This window comes from Jaculus jaculus, chromosome 15 (assembly GCF_020740685.1).
Source record: "Jaculus jaculus isolate mJacJac1 chromosome 15, mJacJac1.mat.Y.cur, whole genome shotgun sequence".
In the NCBI taxonomy this organism is placed as follows: domain Eukaryota; kingdom Metazoa; phylum Chordata; class Mammalia; order Rodentia; family Dipodidae; genus Jaculus; species Jaculus jaculus.
In genome coordinates, this window is record NC_059116.1 from 60255506 (window position 1) to 60277133 (window position 21628).

At 36.0% G+C, this 21628-nt stretch overlaps 1 protein-coding gene across 1 annotated transcript in view; it reads right to left on the reverse strand.

Annotated features, from left to right (window-relative positions):
• Positions 1 to 21628, reverse strand: part of Malrd1 (MAM and LDL receptor class A domain containing 1) — a 771085-nt gene that overhangs the window by 696212 nt on the left and 53245 nt on the right. Inside the window, exons 5-7 of the mRNA XM_045134762.1 lie at positions 21425 to 21521; positions 13100 to 13201; positions 11901 to 12047 (exon numbers count right to left, since the gene is read on the reverse strand). Of these exons, the coding sequence (XP_044990697.1) occupies positions 11901 to 12047; positions 13100 to 13201; positions 21425 to 21521 (346 nt within the window). The remainder of the gene's footprint in view (positions 1 to 11900; positions 12048 to 13099; positions 13202 to 21424; positions 21522 to 21628) is intronic.

The window sequence follows — 21628 nt, forward strand, 5'->3', positions numbered from 1 at the left end:
AGTAAAGAGAGAAAGAAGAAATGTAGGAAAACAACACCTGCTTTATCTTGAAAACACTATTGATTTCTAATCTTCTTTTAAATATCACAATGTGCTTTATATTTAATTGGAAATTACTATTCATTCTTCCCAGAATTATTTTCCTATTAGGCTATATTTTTCTAGCTTTTACCTAAAAATACTTATAGTTACACGCAATACAATTTTAAATGTTGTCTTTGTTAACAAACCACATTGGATATTAGATATCTACAGTTTAATTAAACTGACTCTATGGATTTTGTAGCCAATAAAGCATTAATTTATTTTTCATATGTAATATCCCTAACCAAATTTTGCTGGACTCGAATCTATATTGACAATATAAGGATACAAGGAAATTTCTGTGATTGAGTTTTCAAATAAAATTGAAATGCCACATTTCTATGAAAGTTAATAACTAGCCCTACATTTGATTAAAAACTACAAGTTTAAATTAAATGAAATTCTTTTCTAGAACATTAGGATCTAATTAAAGTAGAAAAATAAGTTAATACTTTGTCTCTGATTTAACCACAAGTGGATTTTAACAACATAAAAATGCAGCTTTAAAAAGGAAATCAATGTGATAAAAATAATACAAAACTTTTCAAAAATGCAGAAAGAACAGATAGCCTTGGCCATGAACAGGGCTGAAACCATGGAACTCTTGAACTTTGGGACTAAAGCTCCTCTTATAGCTTAGATTTTGGCCCATGGAAGTGCCACACAAACACAGAGAGCCAGCCATGTTCTCTCGGTGAAGCCAGTGGACAGAAGTAAGGAAGCCTGCTGACAACTTATTTACTGTTGTACACTCCAGCCTAGTCAAGAAACATAAAACTACAGAATGATTATGAGGGCCGAAACCCTGATCTAACACTGGTACTCAAATAAGGTCTTGAGAAGCTAATTAATGTCACAGTAAAATCTCTAAACAAGGAGGAAGAAGGGACAAAGAGAAGGGCAGAGTGGACTGGAAGGAGAGGACAAAATTTGTTTCTCATGTGAATTTAACAAGAAAAACTGGCAGAAGGGCTGGAGAGATGGCTTAGCAGTTAAGGTGCTTGTGTGGGAAGCCTAAGGATCCGTGTCCAACTCTCCAGATTCCACATGACACATGCCTGCAAGGTTGCACATGCACACAAGATGGCACACACAACTGGAGTTCAATTGCAGTGCCTGGAGGTCCTGACTTGCCAATTCTCTCTCTCTTTCTCTCTCTCAATACATATATTTAATTTTTTTTATTCTTTTTTATTTATTTATTTGAGAGCGACAGACACAGAAAGAGAGATAGAGGGAGAGAGAGAGAGAGAATGGGCCCGCCAGGGCTTCCAGCCACTGCAAACAAACTCCAGATGCGTGCGCCCCCTTGTGCATCTGGCTAATGTGGGACCTGGGGAACCGAGCCTCGAACCGGTGTCCTTAGGCTTCAGAGGCAAGCGCTTAACCGCTAAGCCATCACTCCAGCCCTCTCAATACATATATTTAAACTAGCAAATTATGAAAATCAACCATTCTTCACAGATATATCCAAGGATTGATGCAAGGCAATTTTTACAGCCACAGAACAAATGTCTACAATGACTTAAAACTTATCAAAGTCAAAATCCAAGAGCACACATGCTGCTATGAGCTAGGACCCATGCAGCAAAGGTAAGCTGATCTTTCTGAGAATAAACATGAGTGTTAAAATCTCTAGAAAACTTGATGCTCAGGTGGATCCCATACTTTCCCAAGTTTTAACTCCAAGAGCCCTGTTAGGTTCTGAGAATGAAAATCAAAATAAGACTCCTTAAGATTGCAATGGAAGAAAGGGAAAGTGGACATATTAAAATGTGCCTGTACTACTCTGCTAGGGATAAGGGAAAATTAAGTTGTGCCCACTTTTTCCTTCCACAATGCAAGAGAAAAGCCTAGATTCCACTCTCGGTGGTCTTCCTTCCCCTCGTAAGAGAGTGGAAGATAGGTATGAATCATGTTGAAGGTCACAGAACAGAGGTTCAGGTTCTCTACAAGACTGAGACCTACTTGCAGGACTACAGAACGTGCCCTGCTCCTTCACAACACGTCACACATTCAACAGCAGGCCTCCTATACAGCTGCAGAGGGACGCCACTGGAAGAGCCTAATGGCTTAGGTGTGACTGAAAGAAATATCCAAGGTAACCTAAAGGCCACAAAGACAAAGCAAGGGTACCATCAAAGCTTTTGCCTCAGACATTGGAATCTACAGCAGACGTGAAGCTGTCTGACATTAAGCAGATCAGCACAGCAACTCACAGTATTTTAACACCACTTATAAGTATAGTATTGCAAATTTAGCCTTTAAAAAAATGAAGCATATTGAAGGAAAAAAAAAAAAAAGAAGAGTTGGAAAAGAAACAAACAAGCATCAGAATGAGACTCAGATATGAAAGTGAACTATCAGATTAGGAGTTTCATAAAGCTACTGTAATATGCTGATTGGTGTAATAGATAAAGTAGAAACACACCATATAGGTAGAGAAATGGAAATTTGGAGAACAAACAAAAAAGAATGGGCTGGAGAAATGGATTAGCAGCTGTGATGAAGGAGCTAGCATCTCAGGTGAACACAGAGTCAGGAACTTACTGTTAATTGTGACCAGACCAGACCTGTTTGTTATGCTCTAAGGCAAGCTGTCCCTGGCCAACGGGAAAGAAGCCCGGCCATCCCCAGAGCACTCCACTTGTGCACCCACGTGCTGTCTCTCTCTCACACATGTACACCTGAATGCCCTGGCTCTCATGTAGACCAAGCTGGCCTCAAACTTACTGGCTCAGGATGACCTTGAACTCCTAATCTTTATGTCTCTACCTCCCAAGTGCTGGATTGCTTGGTGCTGTGCACCATTATGCCTGGCTTGGGCATGCACTTATTCTCATACATATCTCCTCATACTACACATGCACTACTACACATATATGTGTACACATGTACTCAACCACTTATTATTCACTTATGTTCTCATCCACACTGCCAGGCATATTCATATGTTTGTATGCATACCCATTCACATGCTCATGGATGTATTTGCAAGTGCACACCACTCATACACATACTTACGCTTGCACTTGCTCACATGTATGCTAACTCCCACATTCACATTTATACATATATACATATACACAGTCACACATGTGCTCACACTCATACATATGCAAGCACCATTACTTGCACACACACAACCTCCTTAGCCTACTAAAATCTTTCATGAGCACTACTCAGAGTCTGATTCCAACCCAGCGCAGTCCCATCCAGGTTCTACTTGACAGCTCACCAACTGTCGAAGGCATGTGTGAGCTCAGTACTTTATAAACTAGGACACCAGCCAGGCGTGGTGACACACATCTTTAATCCCAGCACTCGGGAGGCAGAGGTAGGAGGATTGTTGTGAGTTTGAGGCCACCCTGACACTATATAGTGAATTCTAGGTCAGCCTGGACTAGAACAAGACCATACCTCAATATATATATATATATTTATCTATATATATATATACATATATATATATATACACACACACGCACAATATATATATGTATATATATACATATATATATGTATATATGTATATATATTTATACATACATATACATATATATATGTATATGTATGTATAAATAAATAAATAAATAAATAAATAAATAATAAGCCAGATGCACAAGGTGGCACATGCGTTGGAATTTGTTTGCAGTGGCTGGAGGCCATTCTCTGTCTATCTGTCTCTCAAATAAATAAGTAAAAACATATTTTAATAAAAGAATGCGATGGCAGGAATCAAAAATGTCTTTAAGGGCTTTCTAGTTGAGTCTTTGAGCTTGAGGATATGTTAATAGGACTTCTAACACTGAAGCACAAAAAGAAAACCAGTGGGGGAAAAATTAAGAAAAAAATAGGGAAAAGATAAGAAGCAATATTTGAGTCAACAATAGCTGAGAATTTCTCTAAAAAATGTCAGACAAGACACAGATCCAGAAAACTCAGAAAATACCAATCAAGATTAAGACTAAAAAGAAAAAGATTTAAAAAATATCTACACAGACATTATCTCCCACTGCTGAAAATCAAAGAAAATAAAACACTGATAAGAAGCCAGAGGAAAAACATACCTTACTGATAAAAGTACAAACTTAAACTTATATCTTCCCAGAAACCACAAAATTGAGGAGAGAATGAGGTGAAATCTTTACAGTTGAGGATAAATTGTTAAAAATCTTCTGGGTAATGGAAACTGTCTCCCTGGGACCTGCTCATGAAAAGTCAGTATAGAAACAATAGGCTAGTTCAAGGAGAGAATGTTCAGAAATGTAAAATGCTAGTGATACTCTACTTTAAAATGCATAGAAACAGTGAGTAATATAGTAAGAGAATCTTAATCCAAACCACATGTAGGCCAGGGCCTGCAGCAGCTGGCACAGGATCAGGAGTGAAGGGAAGCAGAAGCTAAATGAAGTCAGCAGAGACATTTTCTCTAAACAGTTTTTATTTATTTACTTAACTTATGTATTAGAGAGAGAGAGAGAAAGACATAGAGGGAGGAAGAGAGAATGGGCACCCCAGGGCCTCCATCTACTGCAAATGAACTCCAGATGCATGTGCCACCCTGAGCATCTGGCATACGTGGGTCCTGAGGAAGCAAACTGGGTCCTTAGGCTTCATAGGGAGCAGCTTAACTGCTAAGCCATCTCTCTAGCCCTAGTTTTTACATTCATACCACATTCTGCATTAGTCTTGTCATTTTCTATTTTATGGTAGTTGGTGACATATTTATTTTAGGTAAATTTCTATATGATTTATGGTTTGATGTTATTGTTACTATAGCGCTTTTCTTCCTCCTTTCTAGGTGGTACTTCAGATTGCAACATAGTAAAAGACAATGAGCAAAGTGGATTAGAAAAGCAGTGATAAGCAAAAAAATAAAATAAAAATCAGCAATGGGGCTAGAAAAATGGCGTAGCCATTATGGTGCTTGTCTGCGAAGCCTACGGACCCAAGTTTGATTCTCCAGGTTCAATATAAGCCAGATGCACATGGTGGTGCATGTGTATGGAGTTTGTATGAAATGGCTAGAGGGCCTGGCATGCTCATTCTCACTCTTATCTCTCTCTCTTTCTCTCTTCCTCTCACCTCTCTCTGTGTCTTAAATAAATAAATAAATAAATAAATATCTTAAAAAATAGAAAAATCAGCAATGGAATTTAAACCTAAAAATAGAAATGATGGAAATTTATAATTCATAGAACCAAATAAACACACAAAAGCATTACCAAAAGATTCAACCAAGCAGAAGAAAGAATATCATGGATGGAGGACCTACGTGAGAAAATACAACATTCACGGTTCACTAAAGACAACAAAATCAAACAAAAACTGTAATTGAGTTTGAGCCCAGTGCCCAAGCCCACCGGCAGAGTCGAACAGTACCTGAGGGGAGAGTTAGGATTAAGAAAATAAGATGAGAGACAAAAGATGAAATCAGGAAAGCTGTCAGTGAATGCTGAAGCCACAACTTTATTTAGTTCAGCTATTTTATACTTCTTCTCAAAACACAAGAATGCAAGCAGAAAAATGCTAATATTTACACAGAATCTCTTGAGAAAGCCACATCCTCCTACATCGATCAAAGAAATCTTAGCCTCCAGCTCAAATTGTTACTTCTTTCTCAATTCCCAGAACCTCAGTTGATATCTAATCTCATGGCTGGCAAAACATTCTGCTTCTCTCTGGCCCACTGTATAAGTATACACTGGTTATGAGCAAATGTCCAGGCACATGGCTCCAGACACCACAGTACCCAATGACTTGGATACTTTCAAGCAATGTAATCTATGGACCCTTGGCATATTACAAGGATCTGTGATGAATAATAATAAAACAGTATTTCTGGTCAATGTAACTACAGCAGAAAAATTTCCAAATAAAGCGGAAAAAAGTATATCCAAACATAAGTGTCATTTAGAACGCAAAATATACATGGCCAGAGAAAATATATTCCCATATATATAATAGAGATTAAAAAATGAAAAAGTAAAGAAAGATACCCTATGGGGAAGAAATATCAATTCCCCTATGTCAGTGTAACATCAGATTTCTCATATACCTACCAGTCAGGAAATAATGAAACAATATATTTCGAGTTCTGAACATAAAAAAAAAAAAGCTGTCAACTAGTATTCTACATCCAGCAAAAGATATTTAATGAAATCAATGGATAAGTAATAGCATTGCAAGACAAAAATAATCACCAAAATTATAGGAATTAGTAAACATCTCTCAGCAACTTTAAATATTAATGGCTTCAGTCCATAAATAAGGATACAAGCTAGTTGACTGGATTAAGCTGGCTGAGCATTAGCATTCATCACTCCCTGCTTTCTCTCTGTGGACTGAATGTTACCAGTTGCCTCTTGCTCCTGCACTGATGTCTTCCCTGCCATGATTAACTGTGTCCTCGATCTATAAGCTAAAATAAACCCTTCCTGCCTTGGGTGGGAGGAGAAAAACAAGAGACTGTAGTGGGAGACAAAGGGGAAGGGAGACCAGGAAGAAAAGTGAGGAAAGGGAAACCAAAACAAAATTTATATCAAAACAGTCATGATAAAGCCCAATTCTTTTTATACCTGTAATAATAGTAGTACTAATAAACAAGATCTGGGGCTGGGAAGATGGCTCATTAGATAACATGCTTGCTGTGCAAGTATGAGAACCAGAGTTCTGATCCCCAGCACCTGCTGAAATGCCAGGGGTGTGAAATGGCCTGCCTATAATCCCAAGCTCTATGGGAGCAGAGATGGGAGCAGTTGGGACAAGCTGGCTAGCTAGCCTAACTGAAGCAGTATGCTGTGTGTTCAAGTGACAGACATTAGCTCAGTAAAGAAAGAGGACAGCAATTGAGACAGGCACCTGACATCATTATCTGGCCTTCATAAACATGTGTGTGCACATGTACACACACACACAATCCAAATGACTGTTGTCTCTGAGATGCACACCTAGCTTGGAAAAGGCACTCACAGAATTAAAGTCAAAGTGTGGGAGATAATCCATCAGGTGAATGATGGCTAAGTACAAGCTGATGCAACTATGCTAATATTTGAAAAACACTTCAAAACTAAACCACAATTGTTGAGAAAAGGCAAAAGATTCACTGTATTAATGAAAGTAACAATCCATCAAGTAGATTTAACAATTATAACTATTTATGCACAGAAAATCTAATGGGTCCCAATTTCATTAGACTAACAACATCAGAGATTATAGAGTCATGTAGATCTTATACAAAAATAGTATGTGACTTCAATACTCCACTCTAATCTTTAGAAATGCCATACAAACTAAAAATCAACAAGGGCTGGAGAGATGGCTTAGGGGTTAAGGTGCTTGCCTGCAAAATCAAAGGACTCAGGTTTGATACCCCAGCCCCCACTTAAGCCCTATGCACAAGATTGCGAATGTGTCTGGAGTTCATTTGCAGTGGCATGATATATACATTTGCCTCTCTCTCTAAGTAAATAAGTAAAAGTCAAAAAAATTTTCAAAGTTAAAATTTATAATAGATAAAAGGAATTGTTAACTGATATATAATGCACATTCTTCTCAGAAGACCATAGAATTTATCCAGAATTTGCCACATTGTAGCTCACAGGCAAGCTTTAGTAAATACAAAATAATCAAAAATAACTTTGTCTACCTTATCAATTCATACGATGAAACTAGAAATCAACACCAAGATGAAATACAAAAATGTTAAATGTTTGCAAACTGAAAAATATACTCTTGAATGAACAGAAGGTCACTGAAGAAATTAAAAAGACAAATGTAAAATTGTTAGAAAAATAAAATTAAAATCAAAAGTTACCAAAAACTTTGAGAAATAGAAAAGGAGTTTCTAAGAATTTTTTATTTTTATAAGTACTTACATTGAAAAAATAGGTTTATCTCTAAGAAATAACCTAACAATATACTTCCAGACTTTGAAAGAACAAAGACAAATCAAACAAAGTAATTATGTTGCTGTAAGAATAATGATAATAATACTAATAAAATAATAATATAAATTAATGAAATGTAGAGTAAAAGCAATATAGAGATTCAATCAAGCAAAAAGCTGGTTCTTTGAAAGGATAAACAAGGCTAAAAATCCTGTACTCAAACTAACCAAATAGAGAGATGGCTCAAATTAACAAAACACATTGTAACCCACAAGGCAAGCCTTAATAATTAAATATCTATAATTATATAATTAAAAGTTAACAAAACTCAAGTGAAAAATGAACTTTACAACAATTTCTAATGAAATCCAAACGATCTTTAGGTAATATGTTGAAAGCTTACATTCTAAAACATTAAAAAATCTAGAAGAAATGGAGAAATTTCTAAATACATATGACCAACCCAAATTAAGTGAAAATAATAAAAACAACTTAAACATATAGAAAAAGCAAAAAAAAAATGAAGAAATAATAAATCTCTACAAAACAAAAGGTATGGGGCTGAAAGAATTAATTACTGAATTTTACAAGCCCTTTGTATTTAACAACAATATATCTTAAACTATTCCACAAGACATAAAAGAAAGAAAATCTTCCAAATTAATTATATGAAGCCAAATTTGGATAAGAAAATAATGAAAAATACTGTAAACCTTTTATTGATAAATATAGACATCAAAATTCTTAAAGAAATATTGCAATTTGAATCCAAGAACACATTACCAAAACCATACAACCTGACCAAGTTATAGCCACTGTGGAATTCAGAATGGTGCTCCTCAATAAACAAGTAATAGAAATTCCATGTGGTCTAGTTTTAAGACTTCTTGCTATGTATCAGAAGGAATCTAATTCCCTATACCACAGAGAGATGCATACACATCTATAATTTTTCCTGTGCTATTATGATAGATAAGAAATGGAACTAGCCTAGCTGTCCATCAACAGATGAATGAAGAACAGAATGGACAATACAGATATATAATGGAATTTTAATTAGCTATAAACAAAAGTGAAATAAGAACATGTGCAGAAAAGTGTGTGGAGCTGGATGTCATTATGACCAGTGAACCCAGAAAGATAAATTCCATGTGTTTTCTCTCATCTGAGGAACCCATCTTGATTCATGTTTTTGTGTGGGGAGGGTAAAATAACTAAGAAGAAGACTGTGGGACTGGAAGAACAGATCTAAAGTTTGGGGAGAGAGAAAAGAGAGGATAAAGGTATGCATGTGACATATAAACAAAAACAGAAGAAAGAGGGGATCCAGAGAGATGAGAAAGGGTGCTGGGGAAGGAGGATGAATAAGGGCAGTGTACATGGACACATATGTATGAAATTACTATAATGAAACATAGTATGTTGTATACTACTCATGAAATATTTTCATTTTACAAAAGAGGCAATAAGAACATCACCAAGTCAATATTCTCTATCATATAAACTTATCATGTAATAGAAAGAAATAAAATCTTCCTAAAATCGGAAGATTATATTTTCCACTAAACCTTCTTTGTAATTAGAAAATACATTTTTCTCAGAGAGAGAAAGTAATATATGTCTGACTTGGATAAACAGAGGGAATTATAGAAATAAAGAAGAAATGAGACAAATAAAAACTTATCTTTATTATTCTTAATTGATTTACAATCAATTGCTTCAAAAATAATTACAAAATATTTGATTATCATAGTTTACATACAAAAGAAATGGATGACAGCGTTGACACAGGGACTGTGAGGGAAGGGTTTAGAAATATTTTGTTACTATAAGATGCTTGTATTTCATAAAGAGGTATGGTGGTCTGCATGTGAATGCGTGCCTTCCATAGACTCAGGTGTTAAACTTGTAACTTGGATCTCCAACCTCCTGACTGGAGGAGACGTCACTGGGTGCAGATCCTGGAGTCCAGCCCACAGGTGTGTTTGGAGGCAAATTGGATACCAGCCCAAAGGTGTTGAGAGCAGTCTAAGCTCTGGTGGAGCCTCTGCTTGCTGCCAGATTTTGTGTTTGCTGCTTTTTGGTATTTGCTGGCTACTGGTGTTTCTCTCTCTGCTTGGATTTATCAATGGCAGCCAACTTCCTCCTCCACTGATGGAACTTCCCCTTTGATCTGAAAACCGAAATAAACCCTATTCCTCCCATAAACTGTGTCTGTTTGTATTATTTATCCCAGCTTTGTGAAACTGTCTCCTACAAGCAGTATAAAAGTTAAATTACAAATGAAACATAATCTAGACTGAACTGAACACAGTGTTCATCAAGCATAACTGAATGATAAATCAAAACGGGTAAGTCTCAAATAATTTGAAAATAACAGAAAACTTATGAACAAGTTAACAAATAATTTCCACAAATGATAGAATACATGCATTGTAAGTATTGCAAAAAAAGAGGCAAAAATGTATTCACCCCACACTCATTACAGTGAAAAATTTAAACCAGAGATAAAAATATGTTATAAATTTACATTAAATAAAAAACTTACTAGCTGAATTCAGACTTCTTAATTACAGCATTTACAAGTAGAAGATAAAAGACAATCAATATTTATGTAGAAATACAAAGTAAACAAATTTCATTCTAAAATTGCTTAACCAAATGTTAATTTCTTCTTTAGGAGTAAGACTAGTTCAAAAACACTTTAGGTTTATAAATACTAGAGGACTTAGTACTACAAATATTTGAAGGGAAACAATCAATTAATTAAAATATCTATCTTTTCATGCAGATAAAAAAGCTTAGATGGGGGCTGGAGAGATGGATTAGCGGTTAAGCGCTTGCCTGTGAAGCCTAAGGACCCCGGTTCGAGGCTCGGTTCCCCAGGTCCCACGTTAGCCAGATGCACAAGGGGGCGCACGCATCTGGAGTTCGTTTGCAGAGGCTGGAAGCCCTGGCGCGCCCATTCTCTCTCTTCCTCTATCTGTCTTTCTCTCTGTGTCTGTCACTCTCAAATAAATAAATAAAAAATTTTTAAAAAAAAAAGCTTAGATGGATAGCATAGCATTTAATAAAATAAATTTAACAAAGTTTTGAAAAATGGCATTGGTGAGGGGCTGAGATTGTAAATTGGTGGGAAGCACCTGTTTAGCATGGTCGTGATCCTGGATTCAGTCCCCAGAGCCACAGCAAGAGAACAAACACAAACTTTAATTTCCAAATCATAAGTAAGTACAATAATTAAGGAATACAACATTATAATCTTTTTAAAAATTAAACTTAAGTTATTAACCCAAGATCATTTCAAACTAAAAGTTTTAACACAAGATTATAAAAGTATTTAAGATGATAGTTAAAATTTTTCAAGGCCTTTCTTTAAGAAGACAGAAATACTAAAGAACTTTAGGTTTCACTTTTAAAAATAAAATTAAAACTATTTGTTAAAAATTAAGAACATTCATCAAAAGTTGTATCAATCAGTGGGAAATAATAAAAGACTATTAATGCTGTGGGAAAGGGGGAGTCAGGGAAGGAGGCAGTAGAGAAGGAGAGGGAAACGGAGAGACAGAGAGAATGGGAATGAATGATGGGGATGAATATAAACAGAAAATTAAAAATACATTTGAATAACTCATAGCACTCTAGTGCTCTAAAAAGCTAGTAGATTTGATAAAATCATTCTCATACTTTTGCTTTTTTGTTCATACAGAATCCAATATATATTAACAATAATAGTCAAACCTACAAATGATAATTGTTAATATAATCATAGTTTTAAAAGCAGAATGTTGTTCACTTTCTATATCCATGGAATAACATGCTCTCATCAAATGTGTGTTTAGTAGCACTGCTGACTTAAGACATTGGTCACAGTAAAGCAGAATTCTAATGCTTGCATAGAAAATAAGTTGTTTTGTTTTTTACCTTCATCACTGCCACTTTGATCCTGCTTGGGTGAGGATGCCAATGGAGGGATCTTGTTTGCTTTTGTGCGCATCCAGGAAGTTCGCCCAGCAGAGGCCTCTGATGCCCAGCCACACGTGTCAAAGTCAAAGGTACAGGGCTGACACACTAGAGAAGAAGAAAAAGTGGACTCATGACTGCTTAACCAGGTTTACGTGTCATAATAACTGAAGGTTTACAGAATATATTTATGCAATTATCTTGAAACTTTGGTTCAGTAAGTCTTAGAGTATACCAACAACTTTATTTTTTTTTAATTTTTTTTTTGTTTATTTTCATTTATTTGGAAGTGACAGAGAGACAAAGAGGCAGATAGAGAGAGAGAGAGAGAATGGGTGCGCCAGGGCTTCCAGCCACTGCAAACGAACTCCAGACGCGTGTGCCCCCTTGTGCATCTGGCTAACGTGGGACCTGGGGAATCGAGCCTCGAACCAGGGTCCTTAGGCTTCACAGGCAAGCGCTTAACCGCTAAGCCATCTCTCCAGCCCCAACAACTTTATTTTTAGGAAGATTTTGTTACGGGTAGAACAATAGATCCTCTCAAATGTGGACCACTGAATTTTTTTTAAGATTTCTAGTTTTCCTTTCACTATTGCTTTAGCCATTATTTTTCAAATTTCATAATATTTGACCTTAGATATTTTAGGAATTTATACTAATTTATTTACCATTCATGGATATAGTGGAATTTGGAAGGAAAAAAACATCAAATATGATTCCAAGACAGTTTCTTTTTTAATTAAAGATCTTTTTATTTTATTTTATTATATTCATTTATTTGAGAGAGAGAGAGAGAATATGAGCACGCCAGGGCCTCCAGTCCCTGAAAACTAACTCCAAATGCATGTGACACCTTGTGTATGTGGCTTATATGGGTACTGAGGAACTGAACCTGAGTCCTTAGGCTTCACAGGCAAACACATTAGCTGCTAAGCCATCTCTCCAGACCCCCAAGACAGTTTTTAAAGTTATTTTACAAAACATTATCTAATATAGATGTATTTAGCACTCTGTTTCACCAACCACAGACTTTCACTGACACCCCAGCTACGACTTAGACACTGGGGTCATCAAATTGTTGCCTGCATATGCTCCTTGGTCCCTACGCTTTGTAAATTGCATGCCCAGTGAGAAAGTCAGTATCTCAATGTAATACTTACAACTCAACCCCTGATCTGCGGAATCAAATCGGCAGATATCCAGATCTGGTTGACACAGGTCCTGCTCGGTATCCAGTGCTTCTTGACATGATAACATCCCATCTGTTAAGTTTACGCAATGACAATGAGGAAAAAGTGTTCCTGCAAGGACTTGAGCACTTCTTGAACTGTTACGTTGAGTCTAAAGAGACTCTCTAATCCTCAGGTAGCCAATTACAAACATGCAAACACACACAGTGAATACAGCATCCATGTCAATACCTACGTGTTCCCATCAGATTTTCAGGATGTCTGTCAAGCCCCAAATCCAAAGAAGTATCTATCCCAATGCTGAAGTGAATTCTCTGTTCTCCAGACTCAGCGACTCTTCACTCTCTCATAATTCTTTCCCAGCTTACTACTTTGCTTCCTACTTCTCAAGGAAAATTAAAGAAATCAGAGGAGACCACCACAAGCCTCATCCCTCCCAACATTGTCCACTTCTTATGTTTTGAGTCAGCTGTCTACACTTATCTCTGAACACATTTTTATTTGTACAGAAACTGCATATCCTCTTGCCTACTGAAGGAATCATTCTAGCAAAATTACCCCTCTCATGTATATCCATAAGCTCACTTTATCAATGAAACCACTCCCTTCAGTGTCCAAACAACAAAATTCTATCCATCTTAAGATCTTTTATTAAACAAATGGCCTTCAACTTACTTCTCAAAGTGCTACCAATTGTCATGGACTCCAACTCCAATTCTTTTACCCCATTCATTCTTGAACTTATCTCAATAAGTTTTCGTTGTTGTTGAGGTAAAATTCCCATTATAAAAAATGCATAACTTGAAAATGCTCAATTCAGTGTTATTTGTATATTATACATTCACCATGGTGAAGAATCAGTATCACTATCTACTTCTAAAACATTTCATCACCATACAATAAGTTAGCATATCTTCATGAATGGTCAGCAGGAAGAACTTTGCCAACCATCCCAAGGGACACTGTAATGAGAGTGCACAGTGCAGAATGACTTCCTTCCAAGGTTATCTTGCGCAAAAACACTGATGAAACTTGCCTCGAATGCTCATCACATAAAAGATGAATCCATATCTTGAGGCTGTTTTAATAAAAGTTATAATTGACATCTAATTTTCACTCTAGAGATTTTCGATGATTTCTCTTGTCAGTTTTCTTAAACTGGTAATGTATTTCAATTCATAGTTATTAAAACTTAAGAGGTTTTTGCAAAGTAAAGACAAAAAAAAGGTAATTGCTTTTTAGTTATTTAACTGGATAATATGTGTGCATCATAAAAATTAAGGGATGATTTGTATATTTGTGTCATTTTTCAAATGACCCTAAGGCAAAGCCATGAAAAGCCAATTCACACAAATTCACAATATTCTCATTATGAGCCACAGTATACAATCTTTATAAAAATTATAATCATCAATTTATTCAAGAATCAATCAGTGTTATTCAAGAACCACTGATTAAGCCCAGTTTTATTTAATCATAGTCACAAGCCTTGATTTCTATTTTATGATTGTTACTTGGATAGTCTAAGTCATATTCCTTTGATAAAAACTATCATGAATGTCTGCATTGATAGAAGTACAGATTTTTGATACACTCATTCTACTGATTTTCAGGGGCTACATAATGAAATCTCTGTAAAACTGTAGGTTTATTTTAGAGTATAATTTCTTTGTGCACAGGTGAACAGTTGTGCTGCCTTAATGAATTTACCTTTTATTAATATGTAAGATAATAATCCTATTTATCACTGCTAGATTTCCTTGTAATGAAGAACATTTTGGTACTAATGTAGTCATTCTCTTTTGCATTCAGCACGGTTTTTGGATTGTACCTTTCTCCTTATTGTTACTTTGTGGTTGTATTTTGTTCTATTTTAATTTGACACAGTATCTTTCTGAGTGTTCTATAATGTCATTGAACTTCTGATTCTCCTGCCTCAGCTTCCAGAAGGCTGATTTTATAAGCATGTGTCACCATTCTATTCTTTTACTTTTTCTTAATAATTTTTAAATATTTGTATTTATTTATTTGAGAGAGAGAGAGAGAGCTTCTAGCCACTGCAAATGAATTCTAGACACATGTGCCATCTTGTGCATCTGGCTTATATGGGTCCTGAGGAATTGAGCCTGGGTCCTTTGGCTTATGGGCAAGATGACCATTAAGTCACCTCTCAAGCCCTATTCTTACGGAGAGAGAATTGGTCTTAATGTTCAGAATAAAACTGTTGTCTTTTGTCCAATCTGACAGCCTGACTTCTAATAGTTTTTATTTTATAGTTACAATTAGGTTGGCAATTTTATTACTTTCAATTTGTTTCTTCTGCTTGTAGTACTCTTTCCCCCTTTCCCTCCTCTGCCAAATTTATATCTTTCCTTGTCTATTGTCTAACTTCCTTTATCTTTGAGTAGATTTTATATATATATATATATATATATATATATATATATATATATTTTTTTTTTTTTTTTTTTTTTGGTTTGTTGAGGTAGGGTCTCACTCTGGTCCAGGCTGACCTGGAATTAACTCTGTCATCTCAGGGTGGCCTTGAATTCATGGCAATCCTCCTACCTCTGCCTCCCAAGTGCTGGATTAAAGGCGTGCACCACCACACCAAGCTGAGTAGATTATATTTATATGAAAATATTGAATATATTCAATTTTAATGTACCTGTTGCCTTGCTTTATTTTAACTCTAAGAATATGCACATTTTAATACTTGTTAGTTATCATTCCAGATAAACTCTCAAAGTCTTGCCACTCTAGAACTTTTATGTTCCTCATTTCATCCTATAATTACATATGCTACATTTACATTCATTGAATGCACCATGTGGTAATTTTTTTTTAATTTTCAGCAGTCAAATATACATATCCCATATGCTATCATAAAATGCTTTGCAATTTTAGAATGAAAAGAATTATTCTGTTTAGCCATAAAGTTCTAATTTCAGCTGTTTCTCCTTTAGTCATGAAATTATAAGGTTTTATTCTGGCATTGTTTTTGATTTTATTATGTTGACTCCCAAAACACTTTCCTTGGCATTTTATTTAAATAAAGCTTTCTGGAATGAATATGCCAATGTCTAAAATAGGAATTGTAAGAGAGAGAACAGATTTTGGAAGAAAATTGAAATTTACTTCAACACATGTGATTTGGGATTTCTGTAGCAGAAACACCTGTTCAATCAACTCATAAACCTGTACCCATTGCCTGCTTTTATTCCAGAGACAAAAAGCTAAATACTCAGGTCCACTATATTTCCTAATGACTACTGCCATTCACAAAACTAGGATATGGCCAAAAATGTTTCCCCTTCCTATGACTATCATCTTTCTACCCCAGAATTGAGATGCATTTGATTTCAACAGTCATCTTATAAAGTAAAGAGCATATGGAAAATGCCTTTAAACCTGTCATTTAAAGCTTTATTTCCTAACATAAGCACCAATGCCACAGTTATCTTTTCTGCTTCCTTGAATCATCTGCATAGAATTGCCTGTGTTCTTGCCTCTAAAAGCATTCCTTCACTTATCTTCCACTTGGATGGTATTGTGTGATGTGGTTTCTCCCAAAAATAATTATTTCCATCTTCACCAGAAGCACCTTTAACTGTACGCAAGAGACTCTCAAGCGTAAGCATACTGATGTTCTCCCACAGGAGAAGGAGCCACGGAAGGGTCATGTGATCCTCACTTGAGAGCTCAAATGCCTCCTGTCCCACTTATGCACAGTTCTGCTTGAAGACTTGTGGCTTCATGGAGAGATAGACTACATATGGGCAAAAAGATTAAGGGACAATGAACACCTCCTATCCAGGTTGTTATCCATGCTGGGATGAATCATTTCAATGCAAATGCTTTGAGGACTCCACACTCCTGTAAGTAACCACTTGCCAAGGTAAACTTTGTTATAATTAGCTTTATTTTACCAGAAATCCCCTTACAGAGAGAGCAAGTATTCATCAGTTTCTACCCAGAAAATATGTCTATGCAACAGAAAAATTTTCCTTTTGTGTCTTTGTGTTTTTTCATATATTTTCATATTTTTTTCATGTATTTATAATAACTGCAGATTCACCTATGACTTTAAAGGATAGTAAAATACTTTTTTGGAAGATGTCTAGTGGAAATAGTCAGAAGATATTGGTTTTCCTTTGCATCTTGGAATCAGCCTAGCAGAAAGAAGAACATTCTAAGATACTTGTGCCATTTCCTTTAGCTTTCAGACTATTGAAACAATGATCCCAAGAAATTAGAATCTCCCTGGGAGTCACTACTTTGAGAAAAAAAAAAAAAAAGACCTATACGCTTGGCACAACTCAGAAGGTAAACTTGTCTCTCCCATAGAGAGATTCCGCATAGTGTTGGTACATTACAAGTGGTTGGCTCCAAACAATAATGAATTGGAACAAGACTGCTTAGCTATATGTACCTCTGGCCCTCTAATTTAAACCCAAAGCTTATGTCTGGACCTGAAAGGAGGACTCTGATGCTTCCTTTGTCATTCTTCCCAATGTAGTCACACTAAATATTTATTTTCTATTTTTTCACTATTAATTTGTTTCCTTTAATTGGCTTATTGAGGACAGGTCACCGAATCTGGTATGTTAGACCTGCCAGGCCAAAGGCTCTGACCTTCACTACAGTTAACTCCTCCATTTCTTTGAAGCTCCCCCAACCCCCTTCCTTCCTACCATCTGTAGTTAATAAGGATGAAATCTCTGCTTCTACTTATTTGAAACTCTTTTCCAAAGTGGTCATAACCTTGTTCAATAATCAATAAGGAACAGGGACTCATAGTATCTAAATGCCAGGCCTGTTTATAAGGTTGGCCTTGCTCATTTCACAAAACTATCCTATGAACCTTATTTAAAATACAAGGTTCATCTTCAGTGATTTGGATCTAGTGGATCTGGAGAGAAGCCCAGAACCAATCACTCCCACACGGGATTCTGATGATTAACTATGTTCAGTCTGTTACATTTCTGCCTGGAGTTGTGTGCATAGTCCCACTGGAAATTTAATTCTGCTTAATTTAACCACCTTTCTCACTCCTGCCAATTACAAAATGTAAGTGCATCCAAGGACCAAATACTACCCATAATGCATTACACTTCTCTACTAGTAATTTTTGGAGCACTGTATTTTTCTTACCAAAGTTTAAATATGCTCACTCTTTCCAGGTTATTTGTGTTAAAAAGATCACATAAAATCACTGTGCTCTTATTTTTAGAAAACATGCTAGATGACCTCACCTGAATCTTTGCTCTCTCCCTAAGAAGACTATACCCTTAGACTATACCCTTTAAAGATTTCTCCAGAAGTGGCATCCTTTTCTAATGCCTTATTAATTACAAGGCTGAACATTAAAGATACCATTATCCTAACCCAATTTTGCCTCTGAAATTATTTAATCTTCCATGTATAAAATGTCTTAGTTCATGACATCCACCTTGTCGTGACTGCCATCCTCTCATATTAGACTTCCTCATTTACTGAAGAAGTCTTGGATGCTAAAATTATCTTGTCTAATTTCAAGTCTTTTTAACATATGTCAAAAACAGCCTTTGCATTTACTAATAACTCATCTTCAGTAAATTTCATGTCTAAGCCATCTCAAGTACATTATGAATATAACGGTCTCTAGAGCTACTGACTAAGTAATTGTTTATTATGGCCCAGCTACTCAGCCATAGTCCCATACTGATAGCAAATAATGACCATTTTAACTTTCTAGGCCAATAATGGAGAGAAAGTTCATGTCTAAAATGAGAGTAGGGTCTTCCTATATGCAATATTCCCTATAATGCAAGTGTCCCTATAATGAAACACAGTTTCAAAAGCAGCCAGGGCTGAAGAGATTGCTTAGTGGTTAAGGTACTTGCCTGCAGAGACTATGGACCTAGGTTCAGTTCCCCAGTACCCATATACTCACAAGGAGGCACATGCGTCTGGAGTCTATTCACAGAGGCTGGAGGCCCTGGCATGCCCATTTTCTCTCTCTCTCTCTGTCCCTATCTCTTAAATAAATAAATATTTTTTAAAAATTTATTTTTTTTTATTTATTTGAAAGTGACAGAGAGAGAAAGAGGCAGATAGAGACAGAGAGAGAATGGACGCACCAGGGCCTCCAGTCACTGCACACAAACTCCAGACGTGTGCACCCCCTTGTGCATCTGGCTAACGTGGGTCCTGGGGAATCAAGCCTTGAACTGGGGTCCTTAAGTTTCACAGGCAAGTGCTTAACTGCTAAGCCATCTCTCCAGTCAAATAAATATGTTTAGAAGTTTAAAAAGATTAAAATCCAGCAAATAACTAATTCCATTGCCCTCTTCTGAGGATTATTAACCAGACTGATCAGTAAATAAGACTAATGGGGTATTATTTTATTTGGCAGAGACAATTTCTGCAAAAGTATACAATTTATATAAAGATACTACTGAAGTGATCAGGGTTAGGAAATAAATATCTCAGTAATATTCAAACACGGGATCACTGTGTTTCCGACCTAGAAATAGCACACTGGGTAGTAGAAGAGAGAGTGTGAAGGGAGATTTGAATAGAACAGTTAGTGATTAAGTAACTTGGCCCGCAAGTAACCATGTACCTAGACCTGGTCCTATCCATCCTTTTGGATAATTCTAAAATTCTAACAAATCTTTCTTCTTAGTGAAAAGACAATGAGATTGATAACTTAATTATATGCTTTAAATACTGGGCAGGTTATACCACGTGCTCCCTTGAAACTCACTATTCTTTTTATTTTTGGTTTTTTGAGGTAGGATCTCACTATGGTCCAGTCTGACCTGGAATTAATTATGTAGCCTCAGGGTGAACTCAAACTCACGGCAATCCTCCCACCTCTGCTTTTCAAGTACTGGGACTAAAGATGCGCCACCACACCTGGCCAAACTCACTATTTCAGGGTACCATGTGGTGGATTTTTAGCTGATATATACTGAGTATTGATACTGTAAGAGAAGACTTTTAAGTGTTTCAGTGGTAGAGGGGCTGTCCCAGCTCCAACAAAAGCCTACAAATCTGTAACCTCTGTCATACCGGCAAGAACAACATTTAAACTACAAACACTCATTATCAAAATTCTTATTCTAGCTTAGAAAGAGCAACATGTCTCTTTGGGTCTTGAAACACTAGTTACTATAGCTACCATATCTTTGAACCAAATTAGAACTTGAAATTTCCTTGTACAAACTGGCTCCTGTTTGATATGATTTGAGTGTGCCCAGGTATATTCACAAATTTGAAGTTTGAGTCACAGTGGAGCAAGGATAAGGAATGGTAGAACTGATCAGAGGTGGGATTATTGGGAGAAAACTGTATCATTGGGGGCACTACCTTAGAAAGAAAGTGATGTAGTTCTTATTATATGCTCTTTAGTTCTCTTGAAATTATTATAAAATCATAAACACCCCCCCCCAGTTTCTATGGCTTCCTGCCCTAACAAATGCTCTTTCCGTATTGTACATTATCTTGTATGATACCATCCGCCATGAAATAGTTCTTCTGTGAAGTCTTTACTAAAACCAAGTACATGCCTTTGAATGTGAGCTCTTTTCATTATATAGCACCTAGTCTCAAGTATTTCATAATAGTAGAAAATGGGCTAATGTAATGGTTATCTTTATTCTACTATTTTATACCACAATAAAATAAAAATGTAAAGTGAAAAAACTTTATACACACTACATGTAGAATTTTTGCTTATTTGATTGAACTATTTTATCCTAAGTTACTATAATTTAAATACTTAATATTTGAAAAGATATTAATGAGGAATCAAATACTTTTTAATATAATCAAGGGACTAATATGGATAATATTTTAAATTTGACACATGAACTTTATCAATGTATTTGTTTCATTCTAAATAGAAAATATAACTAGTATCTCCATCACTTTTGTACCCTGAAGTGGAATAATCCAACCAATTCTCCAAAAATAAAATTTTGAGTGTGCCTGGAGGCCAGTTTTCTCTGGAAGGCATAAAGTGCTCTTGCTGAGATTTAGCTAGCCATTGTAAACACTGCTAAAAAGATTTTAAATCTGACACTAAATCTTCCAGTCCCTTAGAGTATTAGTCTGTGAAAAATAGCCAATTTCACTTTCAGAATAGTCACACACACTCTTATACAATGCTGTAGAACACTGGAAAATATCCAGTGCTAAAACAGCACACAGAAACAGAGATCAGATCAAAGCCATTACAATGTTTAAACTTTTCCAACCTAATTTGCACAATAAGGATCAAAGTGGTGGCAGTGGGAGTATCCTTACCTTCCGCACGCAAGCAGCCTGAACTGAAAGATATATCATCAATAGCCACAGCACCAATCTGCAGGTGAGTTTCAGTCATTTGACCTTGAAAAACAACCTGAGTAAAAATAAATAAATAAATAGTAAAACACAAATAAAGGTGCATCCCCTCACCGTTTCATAGTTTCCCAGAAAAGTCTACAAACAAGGAGTTTGTCACTTCCC